The sequence below is a fragment of the Nematolebias whitei genome, chromosome 1, assembly GCF_014905685.2.
Source record: "Nematolebias whitei isolate Nwh7 chromosome 1, NemWhi1, whole genome shotgun sequence".
Lineage (NCBI taxonomy): Eukaryota > Metazoa > Chordata > Actinopteri > Cyprinodontiformes > Rivulidae > Nematolebias > Nematolebias whitei.
In genome coordinates, this window is record NC_056498.1 from 33,325,648 (window position 1) to 33,341,086 (window position 15,439).

Sequence of the window (15,439 nt, forward strand, 5' to 3'; positions counted from 1 at the left end):
AAAGGAATAAAATAAATTATAAAAAAGATATTAATCATCTTGGACAAATTAAAACAAAATGAAAAATCTTGAATCTTAAGAGTTGGTTTGTAAACTTTTGCCAAGGTTTCATTTTAATGTCAGATGTTAGATTTTGTACTTTTCTTTCAAGCCTCTGAGGAAGCTCAGCAGTAACACAGTTTAACCGTTTAACCGTCATGATTGTGTGTGCTTGTTAGTTTTGTTGTTTGTGGAGGTTTATTTGTATCTTTTGATTCGTGTCTTCATTTTCCCTGTGTGTCATTGTCATCTGCCCTCAGTTAGATCTTCAGCTCCTCAGTGTTTTCTGCCTGTCACTCTCACCTGTTCCCACTCTCTAATCAGTACAGCCGTCTCCTCGACACTCTTCATCTCCATGTCAGCAGTTACCGTATTTTTTGGACTATAAGGCGAACTTAAAATCCTTTAATTTTCTCAAATATCAACAGTAAGCCTTATAATCCGGTGCGCCTTATGTATTAACTTTGTTTGTGCTTACTGACCTTGAACCAATTTTATGTTGTTATTGTGAATGAGTTGAATAAAGGTTGACTTATCTGACTGTTTTGTTTTGCTTAATACGCCTTATAATTAGGGATGGGGCCGATCCGATCCGGTATCGGCCTCCGATACCAGCATCAGTTTATGTATCGGATTTTTCCGATCCATGATGCACATTGGCTTCAAACTATGGAATGGATTTCCTGAACGGAGGCGTGTCTCATGAACCCAGAGTTAAGCCCCCAGTATACTCCTGCATACGTCCATATGCAGAGGTATGCACGTATGTACGCGGAGGTACGAGCGTACCCCCCAGGGCGTGTCCGTGCAAAGCTCAATTTTTACGACCGGTGTCGCACAATAAACTGCCCAGCGAGGGACTGATTTGTATGCGACACCAATGTATTAAATTCCCCTTCTTCATCCCTGATCTGGCCTTTTCTTTTGTTTTGTTTTTTTGCCAAGAGGCAGCGATCTCTTCCTCCTCCGTTGATGCCATGACTGAAATGGTGACAAATGCAGGAATTTTTCACGAGCGAATTAAACTCAGGTCCAGCGTGGCTGCGGAAGGGTCTGACGATTTCCTGGTGGGCTGGTCTGATGTGTGGGCTGCAGAGCTAGCGCTCCCTGTTTTTTTTTTTTAATTTATTTTTAGATCTTTTTATTAACAACATATAAACACAGAACACCACTGCGGCTGAGGCTGCCAGGGCTCGTTTTTTTTTTCCCCCCGACCTGTCAATCAATCCAGTAGGCGTGTCAGCAAATGACCAGTCGGCGACCTCAATTTGTCCCGAAGGTAAACGCCCCTTGTCTGTGAAGCTGCTCTGCAGCTGCTCAGGGTGTGCGCTGGAGTCTGAAGTCTGAACCCTCTGCGTACATACGCGTGAATGGACGTACACGGGAGTATACTGGGGGCTTAATAAGACCCGCCTCACTTTCAGGAAATCCATTTCATAGTTTGCAGCCAGCTACAACGTACTCGAGATGGATGAAGTGTGCTTACAGACCTCTAACCCATTTTATATGGCTATTGTGAATGAGTTGAATAAAGTTTGACTTATCTGACTGTTTTGTTTTGCTTAATGCTCCTTATAGTCTGAAAAATACGATACTGTCAATTTTGATAAAGCAAAAAGGCTGAACTCAGTCTGAACTTTGCTTCAAACAGCTTTGCACTAAAAACACACGGAGAGGTTCACACAGTGTGCGTTTCTCACCACGCTGTATGACTGGCCATAGTGTCCGCTGCAGGAGTTCACCAGTTCAAGAGGAAGATGCCAGAACGGTCCATCATTGTCAGTCTCTGTCCCACAAACAGAACAGCTGGTTCTGTGGGCCATCTGCCCGAGGAAGATCTGACAACACAAATGAACATAAACCAAGGAAGAGATGTATTTCCTAATGAAAATATAGTTTTTGCTTTGATACTGGGAAGGTCTTTACATTTGCTGCTTTGGAAGTGGTCCACCTTAAAATCCTCTCCAAGTATTCTGCAGCATCCTGCTGTTCAAACACTGAGAAGTGAAAAAATTAATGATCTTTTCTGGATATTTATCAATGAAGCACATCTATAAATAAAAAATAAAAAAAAGATTTATTTGTAAAAATGATAACTAGAGCAATTACCGGTAAATCGGTGTTTAAATACTAATTAGATACACAATCAACGCAGCTTTACAAATTGATGTAATGTCATAAAATACAGTAAAAAGAACGAGTGCTAACATACTGTACCTTTGTCAATGTGCAGTGCCTTCAGTATTTTATGTGGGTCGGTTTTTTTTTCCAGTAATTGATCAAACAGTTCTTTAAGTTGAGAATCAATACAGTCGGTGTCAGAATTGTCATCCACAAAGCTAAACAAGTAGAAGTCAGGCGTTACACAGGTGCTTGTTAAGCTGAATTTTCAACATGTAAAAACCAACCTGTTGACAGCTTCTCTGAACTCTCTGGTCATGAACAGCACCTGCAGCACACTGTTCAGGTAGCACGTTCTTCCATGGTTGATCAAGCCATAGTACTTACCTGTTGGGAGGTTAAATTATACACACAACCATTATCTTTACCTGCTTCTTCCTTTTCGGGTCGTGGAGGTCACTGGAGCCCATAATCAGCAGTCACTGTGCGAGAGGCGGGGGACACCCTGGACAGGTCTCCAGTCCGTCACAGGGACACATAGAGACAAACGAGACAAACAACCGTTCACTCGCTCACTCACACCTAGGGACAATTAAGAGTTACCATTTAGCTTAATATCCATGTTTTTGATCTGTGGGAGGAAACCGGAGTATCTGGAGAAAACCCACACATGCGCAGAGAGAACATGCAAACTCCACCCAGAAAGGTCCAAAGCTGAGATTCAGTCCAGCAACCTTCTTGCTGAGAGGCCACAGCTTTACCAACTGGCAATCCATGGCAATCAAGCCATGGTAGTTACTTGCTGAGAGGTTAAATTAATGCATATTTAAATTAAAGAAGGCTTCAAATAACTAGTGCGGACCATAAACTAATGTACTTCATAAATAGACGTACAACATCCAAACACAAGCCTTCAGGGTTCTGTTCAGTATCTTAGCTGTTCCTAGGACTGCGCTCTTCTGGACAGAGATCTTTGAGGTTGTTCCTGGGATTTGTTGGAGCCAGTTTGGGTTCACAGCACCAAACAGTGAATGACCACTGGGACTCCAATGACCACTGGGTCAACTGATGCTTTGACTCTCCACAACTTCTGTATGTCCTCTTTCAGCCCTTGGTATTTCTCAAGCTTCTTGGGCTGCTTCTTCCTGACATTACAGTCAGTTGCTACATATATCACAAACTGCCTTCTTTTCTTGCTTGTCCTCCAGCACAGTGTCCAATTGGTTAGCCATCACCTGTTTGTCAGTGTGGATCTAAGAGATCCCACAGTATCTTAGCCCTTCTTTTCTCTACCACCCTTGGTGGTGTCTCCCACATTGACTGTGGGAACCTCCAGTCCGTACTCAGCCCAGATCAGTGGTGTAGTCTATGCAATACGCAGGTATACGGAGTATACCCGCTAGAAAAGCTTAAGAATTTCAGTATACCCACTTAAAAGTACCCAATGATACATGACATATCATTAGGCATGTATCACTGATACAGTAAACGACAGTTAAACACTTCCGTACCAATCTGTCTGTATGAAGCGCTTGTTTATTACATTTGCTTATGCAGGAAATTATTGTATAATTTATACTTCTGTACTTACTACTTCATACTTTAACATGTTTTGCTTTGATACTGTTTTATCCTAAGGTCGAGGGTGAGGTTCTGCCTCAAGTGGAGGAGTTCAAGTATCTCGGGTTTTGTTCGAGTGAGGGAAGAATGGAGCGTGAGATTGACAGACGGATTGGTGCAGCATCTGCAGTATTGCGGACTCTGTACCGGTCCGTTGTGGTGAAGAGAGAGCTGAGCTCTAAGGCAAAGCTCTCTGTTTACCAGTCGGTTTACGTTCCTACCCTCACCTATGGTCATGAGCTCTGGGTAGTGACCGAAAGAATGAGATTGCGGCCACAGGCGGTTGAAATTGGTTTTCTCCGAAGGGTAGATGGACTCTCCCTTAGAGACGGGGTGAGAAGTTCAGTTATCCAGAAGAGACTCGGAGTATAACCGCTACTTCTCCACATCGAGAGGAGCCAGTTGAGGGGGTTGGGGCATCTGGTAAGGATGCTCCCTGGGCGCCTCCCTAGAGAGGTGCTTCGGGCATGTCTAACTGGGAGGAGACCCCGGGGAAGACCCAGGACACGCTGGAGAGACTATGTCTCTCGGTTGGCCTGGGAATGCCTTGGAGTCCTCCCAGAAGAGCTGGAAGAGGTGGCTGTGGAAAGAGATGTCTGGGCCTCCCTGCTCAAGCTGCTGCCTACGCGACCCGACTCCAGAATAAGCGGAAGATAATGGATGATAATGGATGGATGGACTGTTTTATAAATTCTGTAAATGGTTTTAGTACAAAGTCAACTTGAATAAATGCACAACAAAAAAGTTTGTTGTGCATTTATTCAAATATAAGCATCAGAGATATTTGGAAATGTTCAATACGCTTAAAAATCAAAATAAATTGATGATTACATTGTACTAACTGGTGTACATTGGTTTCTAAGCACAGTATACCCACTACAAAAATGTGGACTACACCACTGGCCCAGATAATATTGTATTTTATTCCAGCCACTTGGTTATGGTGTTTCATTTATATGGGTTTTCTCCAGGTACTCCATATCCCTCTCATGGACCAGAAACATTCATTTTAGGCTAACTGGTAACTAAATTGTCCCTGGGTGAGAGTGCGAATGGTTGTTTGTCTTGTTTGTCTCTGTCTCTCTGTGATGGACTGGAGACCTGCCCAAGGTGTCCCCCACCTCTCTCGCACAGTGACTGCTAGATCTAGACACCAGTGACCCCGACGACCCGGAAAGAAGATAACATATTTTCCCCATACAAATACAAAAACATTTCCTCAATTCTATCAAAAAAGTAATCTTTGAAATCTGCTTCAGTTTACTTCTATTTTGTTTTCTCATGCTACTTTTACCTTTTCGGTACCATTCTCCTTTGTAACAAGGTTAAGTCAGATCTTCTGGATGGGTTCTTCTCCTGCATCCAGAGGACCTGACTTAACCTTGTTAGATTTATCTACCTGAATTATTGTGCATGCATCAGGACATACCATTCTCCTTTTAGTTTTTAGCTAATTAGTCTGAGCGCACTTTAAGTCTCAGGGATGTTAGTGTGTGCAATAAATATCCTGTTTTATTTGACAAGTTGACAAAATTGCATAAAATTATTAGAAGCTGTTTCGAAATGTTATTTATTGAACAACTGCTTCTTTCTTTGGTGTCATGTTGGAGGTGAACGTTCTGGTTTAATGAGGAATTTAGCTGTTAATACTGAACCCCTAACAATAACTAAGAAAACTCTACAATGACCTTTTATTTAAGTCATTAGAGGTTAATAGGTGTATAAAACAGCCACAAGCCAGTGTATCTCTTGTGTCAGTCCCAAGCCTGGGTAAATGTTGAGAGCTGTGTCATGAAGGGCCACTTTGGCCAGAACTAACAAGCGAGGTCATCTAAAAGACGCCATACCGGATCGGTCGAGGCCCTGGTAAACAACAACAACCACTGCTGTTGACAAACAGGGTGGCGGCGGAAATTGTGCTACTGTTAGTCGAAAAACCACGATGAGAGAAATGTGCCAGGAGACAGAGGGAGAAGAGGAAAGTCACGAGTGTAGGACTGAGGGTGGCAACTCTAAATGTGGGGACAATGACAGGCAAAGGTAGAGAGCTGGCTGACATGATGCAGAGAAGGAAGGTAGATGTTTTAGAAGATGAACGTAGATGTTATTCCAGAGGAAGGACAGTGTGTATATTGGTAGAATGATGTTATGCAGCTGCCAGGAAAAAGACAGCGTGGAGATATATAGATGCAGTTAGAGAGGACATGGAGGTAGTTGGAGTGGGGACAGAGGATGCAGAGGACAGAGTGAGATGGAGGATGAATCGCTGTGGAGGCCCCCGAAGAGGGAAAAGCCAAAAGAAGAAGAAGGTTAAAAGGTGCAGAGTATCTAAAAAGCTTGTTTTTCCAAAAAAACATCATCACATAACTTTACGCAGAGGGCTCAACTGATAACAGGAATAAAAAAAAACACTGCTCCATTTTCATGTTCTGTTCCCTCTACAAACCAGTTCATCCACAACGCACGCCTACCAGTCAAATACAATTCTAGTTTCGACATCCACACAGGCAAAACTAAAAATTAAAAATACACTAACCTTTAGATTTCCTGTCTGCAGACATCCTTCAAAAACAAACTTTCTTGCTGAAAGTCGCAGAGCTTTGTTTTTAATGCGTCTAAAACACTTTCCCTTTCACTTGGCGAACAAAATGCTGCGTTCAAGGTGCGCCGGAAACGTCGTTTTTAATCCTTTCTCGACAGAAAAGCTTGTTTATTGCTACAAAAACCTGACAGTTAAAGTTAATGACACATATACCTGTTAGAAATAAAAGATCTGCAGCGGCTTGAGTGCAGTTTTTACAATACCTGAACGAAACATATTTAAAATTGCAATTATGTCACATTGACAATATTTACAGAATTTCAAAAATCGCATTAAAAATAAGAACCCCACTTTTGTTAAATTGTGACATTAGTTACCTTCAGCTGTACTGAAAGGCAGGCAGTAATGTGATCGCCTTAATATCTGTTTGTTAGCAAAATATTTCAGGTGGATTTTGATAAAACTCTCACAAATAATCATTTATGAAAGATTTCTCGAGCTCCTGAAGAGGCCATTGATGGTATTTTGTGATGAACTGCTGTTTACATCAGGTACACAAATTTATCTTGTATTTAATGACCTCGGGAATGGTTATAAACTATTGACAAACTAACAGATTGAATTGTTTTCTTCTCATCCTGCACAATCGTAGTTAAAAATTTTGTAGCAAGCATTGTATTGTAAATGTTTGCATTTTCATCACTTTCATATTAGAGTTTATTCTGGCAGAAAGTCTACAAAGTGCTACAGCTAGCTGCTGCTACTCATCGCCTCTGTAAACACCCACAGAGTTTTATATAAATAATTGTGTACAGTGATGTGAAAATGAGAAGGATGTAAAGATATATAAATAAGAGTTTGCATGAACTTCTTTGAAATCCTTGAGACTGACAAAGTTTTAAGACAAAGGGAATCTAATTTTGTCTGGGCTACACTGAAACTAGCATCTAACCAGTCAGAAATAAACTATATCTTCAGACTGGGTTTTTCCGAAGAACTGCCTCAACAGGTAAGACACCATTTGTTCATAAATAACTTTTCCGCAGATGCTCATTTCAAAAGTTTTGAACTATGTGTGTCTCGATTAAACACGAATGTAAGCAGAAGATTTGCCAAAAACTGTTTTATTTTGTGCAACAACTGAAAAAAATGTGGTTTCAAACATAGGAAAGATTACAGGAAAACAAATTAAATAACAGATTTTTAGCATTTGTAAAGTCACTGGAGGAGATGGCTCCAGCAGCAGCAGCAGGGGTCTGAAGGAGGTCCACTCCAGATGGTCCCCCATAACCTGGATTACCAGCTGAACATGTGTTGGATTCCGTAGACAGACAGCAGCGTGGTATCTCCTTCTTGCACCTTATCTGTGAATTCAATTCAAAAATACTTTATTAATCCCAAAGGGAGATTATTTGTTGTTGCAACTCGTCATCCCCATCTCATTAAGAGATGTCACTAAGAAACTGGCTGCAGATCAGCTGCAGGTTTTCTATTCCTGGACTGTAAAACAAACACACAGATATTCGTCAGAGTTGTAATAAAAGTCAAACAGAAACAAACGTTCAGCAACATCACTACATTTTATATACTGACAGGGCTACAGAGGAGACTTTTTGGTAAAAAGTACTGAGTTCACCTGTAGCTTAGTCGTGTAAATATGTGTTAAATAATCCAAATGAAATCAAAATGTTTTCTGATTGAAGTTGAACAAAACTAAAGTTACCTGCTACATTTACTTGTCAGAAAGCCTTTTGCTATCTTTAACTTTTATCAAACTTTTTGTGCTACTCAAAAAAGCCCATGCTCAATAATCCAGGTATACAATCCAACAATTTTCAGTCAGGTCATCTGGACAGTTTCTTTTTTTCTGAAACGTTTCACCTTCCATCCAGAAGGCTTCATCAGTCAAGGAAACACACAACATAAAACTGATTCTTCCCCCAAACAGCTTACTCCAATGTGGAACAAACCAGTTATGTTGGTGCTAAGATGGCGTCTTTGGCACGCCCCCTCCTCTGTTGCCAGCCCTCTTTCTCGTTGACAGTCATGTCAAACTGGTTCAAAACCAAAAAAGTCCATGCTCAATAATAATTGTGTTTGTACTATCCTTTTATTTTCAGCTTTTGTTACATTGAGCTTTCAAAGATTTAGCTGGTGTTCGGCTTCTTTTACCTTCAACGACTTAGTTTCAGCTTGTTCAGCAATTTTCAACCGTCATGATCAAAAAAGCCATTTCTGCTCCTTTGCACACTAAATAAAATGTCTATGGAGCCGCAAAACCTGCTAAAACTGCAATTATCAACTGATGGCCCATGGCCCACTTCAAGCCAGTTGGAGGGGGCTTTTCCGGCCAGTAGGTGTGATACTATGAAACTAAAATATCAAACTATTAATATGCATTGATATTTTTATATTTTAGGACAAAAGAAAAGACTGTACCAATAAAAAAAAAAATCAAACACAAGCATGCAGGCTTATGTGAGTATTATTTTTAATTGTGGAAACAATTCATAAAGTATCCCATTATGAAGTAATAGAGCAAAAAAAATAGTCCAGTTTGTTGGATACGTAATTGAATTTTAAAGTGAAAATAAATACTTCCAATTACTTTGACTTTGTTTTTTCTTTAAATTTTATTGTTATCAAGTTGACTCCCATAATTTTTCTCAGCAACTTGCCTTAAACGTTGATCAACCCCCCCCCCCCCCCCCCAAATTAAAATAAAAATAAACATTTGGTGGATTTGAGAAAAAACATCAAAAGACTGGAATTGAGCTAAAAGAAGTGGCTAACAAACTACTAGCATGATGTAGTCAACAAGTTTTACTCCTTGTGTTAGTACTAGGGGTGTGTTGTGTCAGGGACGGCTGTGGCTGAAAGGCTAGAGCAGATGGCCTTCTAATGCAAGAGCTGGGGGTTTGAATCCACCAGCAGTCACATGCTGAAGTGTCCCTGGGTAAGACACTGAACGCCTCATTGCCACCGATGTGTGTCCCATTGGTGTATGAATGTGATAAAGCACTGATTATTTTTTCATTTACCCTTTATTTAGACAGGTAGTCTCAATGAGTCATGAGAACTCATTTTCAAGAGAGATCTGTTTCGGAGCAAATGGTGGGGGATAAGGGCCTTGCTCAGGGGCCCATATTGGGGTAAATGATGGTGGAGGCAGGTGTGGGTGTTTCACCTTTTCCACCCACATTTTGGTGTTGACTGTACCAGGAGTTGAACCTGCAACTTTCAGATCACAGGCCCATCTTCTCTAGCCTCTGTGCCACCACTCCCCAAGTCTCTTTAGAATGTTGTTTGTTCAATTAGCGACAATAATCCGATGAAAACTGATTTTTTTTCCCTATTTCTATTGACACATTTATATGAAAACATTTAATTACAATCTCTAATTACACAGTAAAGGTAGACGTGGAAACGGTGTAATTCCCCCACCATGCTACTAGTTGGTGCTATGTTCTTTGAAAGTTGAACCTCTAACTGCACATGCGTTAAAAAATAAATGTTCTACCTGAAAGCCGCTACAATGGTCAAGATGGCAGAGAATAAAATATTTCTATGAACAGACAACGAGGTTCAACTGTTGGAGAGCCATAAGCACAAACTCTGGTATCCGCCATTGTCGATACTTTCTTCTTCTGTGGATTGTAGGAAGCCGTTATATTTTGCATCATGTTGTGCATGCGCCATGGATTCTCTGACAGAAAATATCTATTTTTTCTGTTTACACAATAACGGACACTGGGACATTTTTTGAAACATTGCACTCTGGAGCTCGTTCTCAAATTGTGCCTTTGTCAGAGAAAACATTTGCTATTTTCATGTAAATGAACAGTACAAACGCAACGAAACTCTTACATTTTCACCAGAAATTGTTCTCATGTAAACAGGGCCCTAGTAGAGTGCTGTATGAATGGGTAAATTCAAGGATTCCAGGTTCTTGATGTTGTTCATACCACAAGCACGAACATGGGTCTGAACAGATGAGTACAAATGAACACAGCAACATGATGTGATTTATCACAGTGATTATTCTGGTTAGAGATTCATGAATCTAACAGCCTCAGGGTAGAAGCTGTTCCTCAGTCTAGTGGTTCTACACTTAATGCTCCTTAACCTTCTTCCTGAGGGGAGTGGGGCAAAAAGTGTGTGCGCTGGGTGAGTGGGGTCCTTCATGATGCAGGTGGCCCTCCTCCTGCATCTGGAGGTGTAGATGTCTGTGATGGTGGGGTGGCTGACTCCAACAGACTTCTGTGCAGCCTTCACTACTCTCTGCAAATCTTTTCTTTCTGCAGCTGTGCAGCCTCCATGCCACACGTTGATGCTGGAGCACAGGATGCTCTCCACTGCACACCTGTAGAAGGAGGTGAGGATTCGGCACAGTCTTTCAGCACCTTCCCGGGGATATTGTCTGGGCTGGTTGCTTTGTGAGGATTAATCCTCCTGAAAGTACAAAGTACTCCTTACTTCGGCTGAGGTCACGCTGAGAAGCTCTTCCTCCGGTGGTGAGGTGAGTCTGGTGCTGGGTGGTCTGTTCAGGTCTTCAAAGCATGCATAGAACTTACTGAGGGCATCAGGCAATGATAGGTCTCTAGGGCATTGTTCACTCCTACCTTTATAACCTGTTATACACTTAATGCTAAATGAGGGCACAGACTGTGTTATAAAGCACTTTGAGTGTCTTGATAAGATAAAGGCGGCGGCGCTATATAAGTACAGTCCATTTCTATCATTCACATATTGGCATAAGAAATGACCGGAAAACTGCTAAAACAAGACATTTCTTGTTGTTGGTATAACAAATAATAAACTTCAGTTTTATTTTAGTTTTAGTCAAAACTTAGAGCTGCTGCAGAGAGACCAAGGAGCCACATGTGGCTTCAGAGCCGCAGGTTGCAGACAGGTGTAGGCTATCACAAGCAGAAACCCATCCCAACACCAGTAACACTTTCAGACCAGTTGTTTTTATGCTTTAATGATGCGTCTAAATAATCTCATTTTATTCTGAATGTATTTCCTTGTTCTTACTGCTGGAAATCACCCTGTTTTCCAGCAGCGCTCATGATCAGGGCATGTCTGTTATGGTTTACTTTTTGTAAATGACAATTTATTTGTGGAGGAAAGTGAAAGTGAAAACTGTCTGTGCTCTGGGAGTGATTCAGCTGCAGCAGTTTCCTGAGAGCAGAGAGAGGAGAAGAGTTGATCAGAGCCACAATGAGCACGCAGGACCAGAACGAGAAAAGATACGACCCCAGAGACACAACACTGAGATTTGTCAACAGACCTGATGATCTGGATCCAATGCGTAAGGACTAAAAACTGTATAGCAATTATTCTTTGAATTTTATTTGCTGTTTGTTACTTTCAGTTTGTGAATTTTAGCTCTATCTTGGTAGGTGTATAGATTGTTTCCTAACTAAAAAAAGTCAGGTGTTTTTTTTTTCATAATCAAAGTCCCAAATTTTTTTTTTAGCAATTGTTGAGTTCAGAGCCTGTTCTTTGCTCCTCAGCCCCTGAGGAAGGAGACCAGTGTCTCCGAGCAGAGATGTCCTGCGGTCACGCTGTCACCCCTCAGTCTCTCACCGGATGGTGTCGCAGCCTGCTGGATCAGGTACTTTCCCCCATTTTGTGGTTTTCTTCTCTTAAATCGACTTTTGCTTTCTCATTTAGACTGTTTGAGTATTAAAACTGATGCTTTTGTTGAGTATATATTTTTTATCGTTCAAACGTGACAGAACTCATTAGGCACAAAGTTGGGCAGAATTGTTGTAAAAAGACAAACAGAACACTTTGTCCCTTCTTGTAACAACAGGCGTTTTGTGTTTGCTACGGTCAGTGTCTCCGAAAAATGTAGAAAATGTTTCTAAACAAATGTTTGGTTCATGTTCAGACCTGTCTAAAGCTTTCGATACTGTGGACATGACATCTTATGCCATAACCTCTCAGACATTGGTTTCTCAGATCACACTATTGATTGTTTTTCTAGTTATCTCAGACTGGAGGCAATGTGTTCAACACAATGATACTTCTTCCAGTTATTTAACTGTCAACATTGGTGTACCACAAGGCTCTGTCTTAGGACCCACTTTCTTTACAATCTACATAAGTAATGTAGGTCAGATCATTCCTGACGCATCCTTAGATTTCTTTGCTGATGATACAGTTGTTTACTGTCGAGCTAAATCCGTATTTTAAGGTTTTCCAGCTTTTACCGTCTGCATTCGACACCATCCCGTCAAACTTGATCTGTCTCAAACTGGTGCTAAACGCTGATTAAATCAAAGGGATGTTGCTTTCAAACAGGAAGTCTGTACCAGCAGTCCTTCCTCTTATCTTATCTACGAATGGTGTTCCTACTGTTTGTCAATTCTTACAAACACTTGTGAATCTTGGTTGATTCACATCTCTCTTTTAAGCCTCGTTTAGAAAATTTGATAAAGAAATTCAAATTAAAACTGGGTTTCTTTTTCAGAAATAGATCCTGTCTAACTCTGAACGCTAGGAAACACCTTGTAACTGCAACTTTCCTTCCGGCTACTGACTATGGTGACAATATTTACGTGAACGCTCCTGCAAGCACCCTGCAGATGTTGGACACTGTCTATCACGATGCGCTAAGATTCATAATTGGCTGTAACTACCGTACTCATCACTGCACCCTGTATTCACTGGTTAACTGGTCATCATTAACTTCACACAGACCCTTGTCACTGCAGCTACAGCGTGCACTCTCAAGACATCATTACCTGCAGTGTCCCCTCAGTGCAGACTGAATTCGGCAAAAGGGCCTTCTCTTACTCCACTCCTGTTTCCTGGAACACCTTGCAAAAAGATCTGAAGCTCTCAATTTTGACCTCTTTAATGGATTTTAAACATTTGTTAAGTTCAATGCAAAAATCAATGCAGACATGTTCCTGTTTCTAGTATTTTACCCCATTTCATAATATAACGTGTTTTTTTTTGTTTGTTTTTTTTATATCACTACTTTTTATATCACTACTTTTATTTACTTTTCACTTTATATGCTTTTTATGACTTTATTTTTGTGTGTTTGTTGTGAGACAGCTGTTCTGTGGGACTCTTAAGAGCTCATGAGGCAAATAATTCCTTCAGGATTTGGCAAAAAATAGTATATTTATAAGAGTAAATACTTGTCCACCATTTCTGCCACTGGTCATCGGAATAAACAAACAAACAAAAAAACAAACGAACAAACAAAAAAAACTTTTAACGCAGCTGATCTGAAACAGAAGCTGGTCTTCAAGCTCCTTTGTCTCGTCTGAATTCAACTTTAGTGTTGAGTGCTTTAAAGAGTATTGTCCTCTGCTCCTTGTCTTTTGTGGCAGTTAGCAAAAAAGCGATTTAATAAACGTGCTCCCTTATTTAAATGATTGCCTTTGGCTAAAGTATACTTTATCTGATTACATGCAGAAACCCCGCTGTCAGTACTGTGATGGTACAAACAATTCCTCCCTGACTATTTAACATCCCAACCAGTTTCAATGCATGCTCAACTGCTTAAGATGGATGGATGGATAAATAGATGGATGGATGGACGGACAGATACTTACTTACTTATATGTATTCATACATACACATCTAAGCAAATATACATGTATATACCTGTACATATGCACATGTGCATGTAAATATACATACTTAACATACATAACTGACAGATTTGTCTTTATTTTCAGGGCCAGTACAAATTTAGGTGCCCTGCGGTGAAAGAAGAAACCCAGCAACTGTGTGGTGAAGAGTGGTCATATCAGGAAGTGCGCCGGCTTGCCGCCCTGACAGCTGAAGAGATGGAGCACTTTGAAAAGACCATAGCTCGTCTGGCTGCTACACAGTACTGTGACTTTAAATCAGTAAGAGTCCTTCAGATTGTTTATAAATGAGTTAGAAACTGTAATCAGTGAACTTTCTGCAGGGTTGAACGCTTAATTTTTTTTCGTACAGTGTCCTGGCTGCAAGTCCTACGTGGAACGAGAGGACCCGGCTAACCTCAGTGTAGAGTGTTTGGTGTGCACAGAAGATAACCAGGAAGAATATGAGTTCTGCTGGCAGTGTTTGAAGACGTGGAAAGGTCCAGCTCCGCGCTCTGACCGCTGCGACAACGATGGCTGCATCAACCATGACCTTGAACTGCTCAGGACCTGCAAGACCACCGTTCTTACTGAAGTGGTGGGGGTCGACGACTGTCCCTCCATCCGGGCCTGTCCCACCTGCGGTCAGAAGGTGGAGCACGACAATACGGGCTGCAAGAACATCATCTGTCCTCGCTGTCAGGTGGAGTTCTGCTTCGTGTGCCTGAAGCTCACTCCTGAGTGTCTGGAGACCAGTTCCTACTTCATCCCCTGCAGTGATGGTGTGGCTCCCAGACAAACATCCATCCCTGTGTGGCACAGAAACTAGATATACATGCAAATTTGATCATAACTCTTTTCTGTCTTTCATCCTTTGACTGTAAGCTTCTTGAAATCTGAATATCTTGTAGGCCTTCTTGTTCATGCTAACGTTGAAGCAACTTTAAACAATCTCTTGTCTTGCTTTATGCAACGATTGACTGTCTTAAAATGTGCCGAAGCATTTAAACATGGATGGAGATGAACAAGTTTTTGCTGACATGTTTAATTTAGTGAAACTAACTGATCCGAAAGGTTTGCTGCTTGCGTTTTAAAAGTTAAATATGAGTCTCACCTGTTCGAGCTTTGCTCTCCTCATCTGTCTTCGACACAAACTCTTTTTGATCGTACACTCGAGCCATGTAATGGACTTGTGTGTGATTCCATGTTCATGAAGCAGGGTGGAGTCTCCGTCCAGCTTTTTGTTTGTAAAAAAAATAATTTTACTTCTTCTGGCCAATCTGCAGACAAACACACACAGATTAAAGAATTGACGATCTATTAACTTCTAATCATCGTCTATGAGATTCTTGTATTGAACTTGTCTGCCCAGATTGATATATCCCCATGGACCCTCAAAACCTACCTCTGGATCAAGATGGTAACAGGTGTAATATCTTCTTCTTCAGCTGCCCCACAGTCACAGTCTTGAAATGCTTCTCCGTGCTACACAAGTTGACTGTCTCTATTTCATCAAAAA

The 15,439-nt window shown here is 41.1% G+C and overlaps 1 protein-coding gene across 1 annotated transcript; it reads left to right on the forward strand.

Annotated features, from left to right (window-relative positions):
• Positions 1 to 11,527: 11,527 nt before the first annotated feature.
• LOC119416628 (probable E3 ubiquitin-protein ligase ARI7) lies at positions 11,528 to 14,749 on the forward strand. The gene is made up of 4 exons (XM_037683821.1): positions 11,528 to 11,636; positions 11,842 to 11,942; positions 14,029 to 14,202; positions 14,294 to 14,749. The coding sequence occupies exons 1-4, from the start codon at positions 11,546 to 11,548 to the stop codon at positions 14,747 to 14,749; spliced, it is 822 nt and encodes a 273-aa protein (XP_037539749.1). The 5' UTR covers positions 11,528 to 11,545.
• Positions 14,750 to 15,439: the final 690 nt, after the last annotated feature.

What these genes read in the sequence shown, in the direction of transcription:
- LOC119416628 (XM_037683821.1), top strand. Translation starts at nt 11,546, where the DNA reads ATGAGCACGCAGGACCAGAACGAGAAAAGATACGACCCCAGAGACACA. An exon ending in GTCGCAGCCTGCTGGATCAG is followed by an intron (nt 11,943 to 14,028) that starts GTACTTTCCCCC and finishes CTTTATTTTCAG; the next exon opens with GGCCAGTACAAATTTAGGTG. An exon ending in AGTACTGTGACTTTAAATCA is followed by an intron (nt 14,203 to 14,293) that starts GTAAGAGTCCTT and finishes TTTTTCGTACAG; the next exon opens with TGTCCTGGCTGCAAGTCCTA.